The 8,583-nt window shown below is 46.4% G+C and overlaps 1 protein-coding gene across 14 annotated transcripts in view; it reads left to right on the top strand.

Moving 5' to 3' along the window:
- NPRL3 (NPR3 like, GATOR1 complex subunit) overlaps positions 1–7,852 on the top strand; it is a 52,606-nt gene extending 44,754 nt beyond the window's left edge. For all 14 annotated transcript variants that reach the window (XM_068909172.1, XM_068909167.1, XM_068909163.1 and 11 more), the window contains 2 exons: positions 396–588; positions 7,613–7,852. In XM_068909172.1, the coding sequence (XP_068765273.1) occupies positions 396–588; positions 7,613–7,778 (359 nt within the window). In that variant the 3' untranslated portion in view covers positions 7,779–7,852. The remainder of the gene's footprint in view (positions 1–395; positions 589–7,612) is intronic.
- The last annotated feature ends 731 nt before the right edge of the window (positions 7,853–8,583 follow it).

The raw sequence follows: 8,583 nt of genomic DNA on the forward strand, positions 1-8,583 counted from the left end.
CTTTACAGAAGTCATGAGATAGGGCAGAAATCTTGGAACATGAATCAGATAAGTCTGCGATCTGCTTATCCTGGCTCACTTATGGGAGGATATTGCTTCTTGGCCTTTCTTTCTGCTTGCTCCCACCTTCTGTGCTGATAGGCTTTTCATGTTACCACTTCACTCTATTCCAGCAGAGCTGGCTGGGAATTTTCTTTTCAGATGTTTTTTATAGACTGTTTATAGTCTCCAGAAGTACGTTTTTCCACATAAATTGATGACTTTGTTGAAACATTTGACTTTCCCATTGAGAAAAGAGGTTGTTTGGAACGACTGCGTAGAAACAATCTGAATCGATAATCTTTACATCATGAGGAATATAACTATTCTGTGTGTCTTCTCTCTTCCCCTGATAGCTAGTAGTGATGACATGACTCTGACAAGCCCTAGCATGGATAATTCCAGTGCTGAGTTGATACCTGGTGGGGACTCGCCACTAAATAAAAGGATGACAGAGAATCTACTGGCAAGTTTGTTGGAACATGAGCGGGAGGCTATCCTTAACGTCCCTGCTGCCCAGAATCCAGAAGATCTCCGCATGTTTGCAAGGTAAGGAATGAGGAGTGCAGAATGTAATCTTTTTGTCTTATCCTTGCTGTATTAGTGAGAGATGGGTGTGACCTCCAAGCAAATTCCACTGGCTTGGGATTTTGAAAGATAAATTCTTTTGTTTCGTGTTCCCTTTATACCTGTTTCATCTGTGCACGTGAATTTTGACAATAACTAATAATTGTTGTGCAAGATCACTTGTTAACAAGGTCCTGGATGTGTGAAGGAGCAACGGAATACATGATTAGACAGTAGGGATATGACTGTTTGCCTGCCAGTTTTCCTGTGACTACACATGGTAGACATAAAGTTGCATAGCCTGAAAAACTTTTCAGACATCCACAGCAAAGACCCAGCCATGCTGAGGCTGTCATTCCAGGCAAGTTATTCATCATTTTAAGGTGTGTAACTCCATGCAAATATGAGACAGAAAAAAAGAGCATCAAACATAAAGCCAGCCTGAATGCTTCTATGGAGCAGCCTACAAAGGTGTCAAGACCTGTTTTGCTGAGATGAGCTGTTTAATTGGTTAGGTTAGTTAGCTCTACAGGTTATAAAGTCATTGGGATGTGTGATCAGTAGCATCCAGTATTATTGTTACAACTTTCAACACAACAAAGCTACCCAAAATGTGGTTCTGCACATTGTAAAAAGCGGAATGACTTCATTTCATAAGCAGCCATCTGGGAGAAACGTGTGGGGGAGAAATAGTTGATTTTTGGAAGCATTTCAAAATACAGTGGCATCACTGGAATGCAACTTTCACCAGTTTTTATGCTTGTGAAGAAGAAAACCACCTGGGGAAAGTGCTGCAGCTTTTCCCATACTTCCTAGCTTCAGTCCATAATCCCCTGAAAATCTGGTTCTCAACCTAGGATTGATATAGTCAAGTAGCCTCAAGAGACTGTGCTGGTATGGCAATACTTCTCTTATCTGCAGCAGTTTGCAGCTGTGCTCTGCTGAGACCTTTTCAATACGGATCTCCCAAGCTCATGGGTAGTTACTGGTCTATTCTGAAGTACTCGTCTCCTTCTCCACCTTTTGTAACTAGGTTCATAACGGCACCAAAACTGTTCAGAGGATATTCTCTGAGTGACAACACTTTCGCCATTTGAGAACTTGGAAAATATTCAGTTCTCATTAGCAGATAAGTGGTTACAAAACCTGTGAGAAAGAAAGAAAGATAAAAACCAAAACAAAGGTGGTGATATCTTTGGATAGAATTTGTGGGAGAGACTTTGGACCGGATTAGTGGTGATACAGATTCGTAGTTGTCCTTGGACAAAGGAAAGAATTTCATCATTGTCTCCCTCTCACAGAATGGTTGAGGTCGGAAGGGACTGTTAAAGATCATCTAGTCCAACTCCCCATCTCGAGTAGGATCACCTAGAGCAGGTTGCCCAGGACCCTGTCCAGATGGCTTTTGAAATATCTCCATGGATGGAAACTCCACAACCGCTATGGGCAACCTCTTCCAGTGCCCAGTCACCCTCACAGGAAAAAAGCTTTTTCTTATGTTCAGAGAGAACTTCCTGTGTTGCAGTTTGTGCCTGTTGCTTCTTGTCCTGTCACTGGGCACCACGGAGAAGAGTCTGGCCTCGTCCTCTTTACACCCTCCCTTCAGATATTTATATGCATTGCTAAGATTCCCCCCTCAGTCTTCTCTTCTCCAGGCTGAAGAGTTCCAGCTCCCGCAGCCTTTCCTCATAGGAGAGATGCTCTAGTCCCTTAATCATCTTAGTGGCCCTTTGCTGCACTCGCTCCAGGAGCCCCAGGTCTCTCTTATACTGGGGAGCCCAGAACTGGACACAGTACTCCAGGTGTGGCCTCACCAGGACTGAGTAGAGGGAGAGGATCACCACCCTGGACCTGCTGGCAATGCTCTGCCTAATGCACCCCAGGAATGCACCATTGGCCTTCTTGGCCCCAAGGGCCCACTGCTGGCTCATGGTCAACTTGTTGTCCACCAGGACTCCCAGGTCCTTCTCTGCAGAGATGCTTTCCAGTAGGTCAGGCCCCAGGCTGTCCTGATGCCTGGGGTTCTTCCTCCCCAGAGGCAGGGCCCTGCACTTGCCTCTGTTGAATTTCATGAGGTTCCTCTCCGCCCATCTCTCCAGCCTGTCCAGGTCCCTCTGAATGGCAGCGCAGGCCCCTGGTGTATCATCTGCTCCTCCCAGTTTTGTATCATGGGCAAACTCAGTGAGGACACACTCTGTCCCTTCATCTAGGTCATTGATAAATAAGCTGAGCAGGATTGGACCCCTGGGGTACACTGCTAGTCACCAGCCTCCAACTAGACTTTGCGCCACTGACCACAACCCTCTGAGCTCTGCCATTCAGCCAGTTTTCAGGCCACCTCACTGTCTGCTCATCTAGCCTGTAGTGCTATGAGAGAGGCTGTCGCCCCTCTCATCTGGGCAGAACAGCTATATGAAAACTTTTGAATTGTAGATGCCAAAACTGACTTTGGTTTCTCCAGAAAATCACCTGCCAGAATGAGACAGCTGTCTTAATGATGTTTGTTTTGCAGTTTGCCCATGCGCCAGGTTCTTTAGCAAAGCCATCTGGGGCTTTGCAAAGTCTCAATTTCAGTTCCACCATAGGTTGAACAACTGTATAATTTTTTCCTAAATCAACAGTGAGAGAGAGAGAAGATACAATAAACAAACTGCTCCTATTGGTAGGATGCGGGAATGTAAAAATAGAAATGCTATGCTAGGTGCTCGTGGTTACCTGTGACTTTATGAGACACTGTAACTTGGAGGCTGTGGGTGTATTCTCCCTCCTTGTACTGTAAACCATCAGAAGATGAGGGTCTGGGTAAACCTATCACTCTTAAGGAAAGTGTAAAAAATTGTGGAGAAGCTAGTGCAGCAAATGAGCCAGTCCTCCTCATGACTGTGTCAGCTCTTCTTTTTGCATAGTTAGTGCACTAAAAATACTGTAACTGCCCTTCCAAGAATAGTTTTGTGTGCTCACAAAGGGATGGTCTGTCTTCAGAAGGGCAATAAAGTTCAGGCTGATAAATTTTCCTATGGTTATGCCTCTGAACTTCTGTCAGTTATTAAACAGATAGCAGAAAGAGCTTGTGCCTTCCATTACAATGCACAGTCAGTACTTGGAAGGCAGAAATTTTAAGGGGAAATACAGAATATTGGAATTTGGCTCTATCACTAGCTGCATTAACCCTCATAACAATGAATGAGAATTCAGATCCAAGTTCTTTTCTTAGATGTTGCTGGAGGAGGGATGGCATATCCCTCCAGAAGTAAACATGAGAAGGAGACAAGATCTTTTTGAGCTAGATCTTCAGTATTGCACACAGAGCATTGTTCCTCACTGCACAGCAGATGGTGCTTTTAAAGATAGTCTGAGGCTTCACTCATTGCTCCTCTTCCAAACCATAGGTGTAGAGTCACTCTCACGAATTTTTTTCCTGCTCTTAAAGGTTGGGAGATGAAGGTCCTTTGCTCTGTTGAGGGATTTTCCTTGGTTGCATTTGGCTGTGGACAGATCTGCTCTGCTTCCTTCAAGCAGCACTGGTGGAAGGGCTATCTCCTTGGCCAGAAATAAGCTAATTTTATTTAAATGACCAATCTAAGATAACCCTTTTTTTTTCTGAAGCAGTTTAGGGAGCTGCCACACCACCACACTGCTGGTAGGGGAGCAACTCTTGTGACTTCAGAGGGGAGAACAGTGATGAGCAATGGAAAGTAATAATCTTCCATCGCTGCATCTGGATCTGGAAGAGCACAACTGTCAACAGACACATCTGTGCAGCTACAGATGGTCACAAATCCTGCCCCAGGAACTGCCACCTTATGTGCTGTTTGGGTCCCATAAATGTCCACTGCCTAACAAGGTGAAGATAGTGCCCTATCTATACTGGAGCTGTAAGCAAGGGTTCATGGTGTATCCTTTCTGTGGTGCAGTGTTTATTGTACTATGCTCTGCCATCGTACTGGGCACTTCTCTCCACCCTGCCTATGCAGGTTGTGGTTTATTCCTGTGCAATGCCCTCAGTTTCCTATCAGCATAAGTTTTCTGTTAATTCATCTCTATTTTTTCCCCTCGGAAGGAGATTATACCATGTTTTGCAGGCCTGGGTTGCCTGGGACACGTGTGTCCCTGGGCTCCGTGTATGCATGTGGAGGGCACCCTGGTGCATGTGGCAGATAGGAATCCAGCGCAGAATTGCTGGATTTGGGTCAGTCAGGGCAGATGAGGACCGTGAGTCAAGTGTGGGCTTCAGCTAGCCTATCTGGTAACTTCCTTGGTGTACACACCTGAACTTACTGTCCTTTCGTGCATAATATTAAAGGCAAACCATGCATTGGGCTGCTTTAGCATGGGAGAGTGGCCAGCAAATAGAAGTTGTTGTCCCCCTCTGCCTGCTGCTGCACCTGGAAAACTGTCGAGCTGCCCCCTTTCTCCTCCCCGCGGGTCATGAAGGACATGGAGAAACTGGAGGTGGTCTGGTGTCAGCTGCCAAGGTGGGCTGGGGTCTGGGGCACGAGACCTGTGGGGAGGCTGAGGGAGCTGGGCTTATTCAGATGGGCAGAGAGGAGGCTGAGGGGGACTAATACCTGCCTACAACAGTTTGAAGGGCAGTTATAAGAGACAATGGAGCCAAACTCTTCTTGCTAGTGGGAGATAGCAAAACAAAGGGCAACAGCCCCAGGTTGCAGCTTGGTAGATTCTAGTTGGGCATTAGGGAATACTTCATTCCCAGGAGGGTGATGCAGCCTTGGACCAATTACCCAGATATGCGGGGGGATTTCCATCCTTGGAGGGTTTCAGAACTTGGCTAGAAAAAGCTACAGTGTTGGCAATAGACCTGTTGGAGCCGGAGGTTGGACCACAGACTTCAGCAGTCTCTTCCAGCCAGCATTTTTGTGATGTTCTTTAATATCCTCTCTAGTTTTTATTGGAATGGAAAGTATTTCATCTTGACCTGTTACGAATCCAGACTCTTCCTGAGTATAGAATGGATTTATTTATTGGAAAACTGCTTTGTCTGTGTTGCCATTGAAGGCCAGCTCATAAGTGTTTGCACAGAAGGCAGTCTTGTGCCAGGGGCTGAGACTATGGACTACCACAGTGAGCAGCTTTGTACAAGGGAGAGAATATGTAGCTTTTAAAATCTTTTTAAAAACCACTTTTTGAGCACTGATACAAGTTAGGGGAGGAGCTTTAGACAAGGCAGGGATAATAACACAGTGCCCAGCTGAGGTTAGACAGCATTTGATTCATCTTGGAAAATTGCAGCTAATACAACTGGGCCAAAACGAAAGGGAGAAATCTAGAAAGCAGATCCTTTTGAGGGAGTGGTCTCTTAGAAGTGATAATGAGGAAGGCTATTTTTAGAGCTAAAGGATGTCTGGGCAAGCTAATTCCACAGGTAGCTAAAACATGAGCGTAAAAAGAATAAAATTCCAAGACCAGCAAGTGTTGCCAAAAATTATTGTTAATAGCTCTGGGAACATTTTTGACACATACACATGCAAACCCCCACGTTTCCTGCTAATGGCCTCTTCTTGGTGTGCTGGTTATCAGCAACCCAGGGAAGGGAACTGATTAGCCTAATTTAATTGCCCAATGGGAGATACTGCAGAAGGTCAATGCACAGCACAGAGAGCGGAAGGGTAAATATTGCTGGAGCGTGTCCTTCTGTTTGTTTGTACTGCATGTAAGAAGACAACTGGCAAGTTGGGGAGCAGAGAAACACAAATGATAGTGGACTGGAGATGACTCATAAGGTAAAGCCTACGCTCTCTCCGTAGCGTCAGGGAGGATGTGAAAGAGGGAGGCTTGTTACCCGATTCTTTTCCAGTCTGACGTGATGTGTTTGGGCCTTGACTAATAGGAGTATTTTGAGTGATTTGTGCGATATGGTTCCTGTGTTTGGTAGGTTGTTCAGACAATTAAGAGACTGAGCAGCAAACGAGAGCTTCGTCTCGGGGGCTGGCTTGGTGATTCGCGTTGCAGGGGCTCTGGGGAATATGTCTGCAGTCACTGGTGACCTGCTGCAGTGGAAAGGCTGCAGAGGTCTGTCCTCGACCTTGTGGGCTTGACTGTGCAGCACTGGGGTTATTTAATGTCTGGGTAGAGTGTTGGTGCCCAGCACAAACGTGTCACTGCTGTCTTTTTTTAAAGAGAATTGGGAATTACAGCAGCCATTGTGGTGTTAGCTGAGACCTCAGGGTTTTGGGGCTCTTTGGTGACTTTACAACTCAGAGCTTCTCTGTGCCACAACTTCCATCTTCTTGTTGTGACTGTGCCACCTACTCCAGGCTGAATAAACTCAAGAGTGTAAAGCTTGTAGTTATAAAACCCCTTGGACTGCTGTGGGGGAAAATGTGCTCTTACATTTGTAAACACAGTGTAGTTGCACAGGCCTCTGACAGAACTGTGACATGTTGCGCTGCAGACCCAGCTAAGCAACTGCAAAGGTAAATCTGTCACTTCTTGACTTCTCAAGGCTTGTTGAAGCACCAACTGTTCCTTGCTTTCTGGAGCTAAAGCAATATTCAAAACTGACAATCTCAGGAAATGGCCCGTGGCTGGAAATCTTTTGATACCAGGAGGACCTTCTCAGTACCCAGGGGTGGTGGAGTTTAATCATGACTCTGCCTGTTTGCCCTGCAAGTTGCATTTCCCTGTTACAGGCTGATTGCTCTGAGATGAAGGTATCAGGGCAGTGTGCATATGGGGCATCCATCAGGAGAGGCTGGACATGGAGGAAGTAAAGGAAGCGGGATGGAAATTGGGTACTTAAGTAGATGAGAATTTGGTGGGTCATGTTCCCTGCATTGCTTTTCCAGGGGACGTCTGTGTTAGCTATACCTAAAGGTAGGAATAGATTTCATTCACTTTGCTTGTCATATAAAACAAGGCAATGCAAACCAACCCCCTTCCGATTTGCATCCCATCATGGGGAGACCTTGAGGGTGGCATGACTTCAGTTCCTGCTGTGTGCACTTGCTTTTGGTCCATGTGCCTCACTTGCTCTTCTTCCCCACAGGCTGCTGCACTATTTCCGAGGACGACACCATTTGGAGGAGATCATGTACAATGAGAACATGCGTCGCTCGCAGCTGCTGATGCTGTTTGACAAATTCCGCAGCGTGCTGGTCGTGACCAGCCACGAGGACCCTGTGATTTCAGTCTTTCAGTCGCTCTTAAAATGATTATTGGCAGGGGAAGAGAAACTGCTACATGTCTTTCTAAAAGACGACTAAAATATAAATGAGGTGAATGATGAGTTCTTTCTTGCCACATGACCTGCAGCAAATTCTCCCCCTTTGTGCTTTGATTTCCCATCTGCTCCTGTGAGATTTCCCACCTGAGCTCCTGAACAGCTGAGACTGGGCTATGTGAGGTGCTCTGGGGCCTGCTGCAGGACAGCGTGCATTTGCTCAGCTTGGATTCATGGTGCGGGAGCTGCCATTTTACATTGCTTCCCTGACCCTACTCCCTCAGCAAGGCTTGTGAGAGCAGTCTAAGAAGGTTTCTACTGCAGCGTTACTAACAACATACCTTTGGATGGCTGCTGGTGCACCAGAAGCGCTTTCTCTGCTCTCCACCAACATGACTGCTGGATCATGCAGCTGTGAGCACAGTTCATGAGCAGCCTGAGCCCAGATCCCTACAGAAGAGCCGCTGCTCGTGGCAGAGTGAAGTTGGCCTGGCCTTTAGCAAAGTGTCCCTGGGCACCGAGGAATTCGGTTTACTCATCGTTATTTGGCACCAGTAAGGCCATAGGTAGGAATGCAAGGTACCACATGTAAACAGGTTCATGAATCAGAATAACTGGTTCACTGTGTTACTTTCTATTTACTTTTCACTCCCTGCCCCCAGTAGGTTATCGCCAAGTGTCTGTAGGGGCACTGTTGTCACCAAGCATCCTATGTGCTCTTGGCTTGCAGGGCTGTTTCTGAGTGTGGCAGAGGGAGCTTAGTTGCTGAGGACGGAAATTGGCTGGCTTTGCTGTGG

Source organism: Struthio camelus, chromosome 15, assembly GCF_040807025.1.
Source record: "Struthio camelus isolate bStrCam1 chromosome 15, bStrCam1.hap1, whole genome shotgun sequence".
In the NCBI taxonomy this organism is placed as follows: domain Eukaryota; kingdom Metazoa; phylum Chordata; class Aves; order Struthioniformes; family Struthionidae; genus Struthio; species Struthio camelus.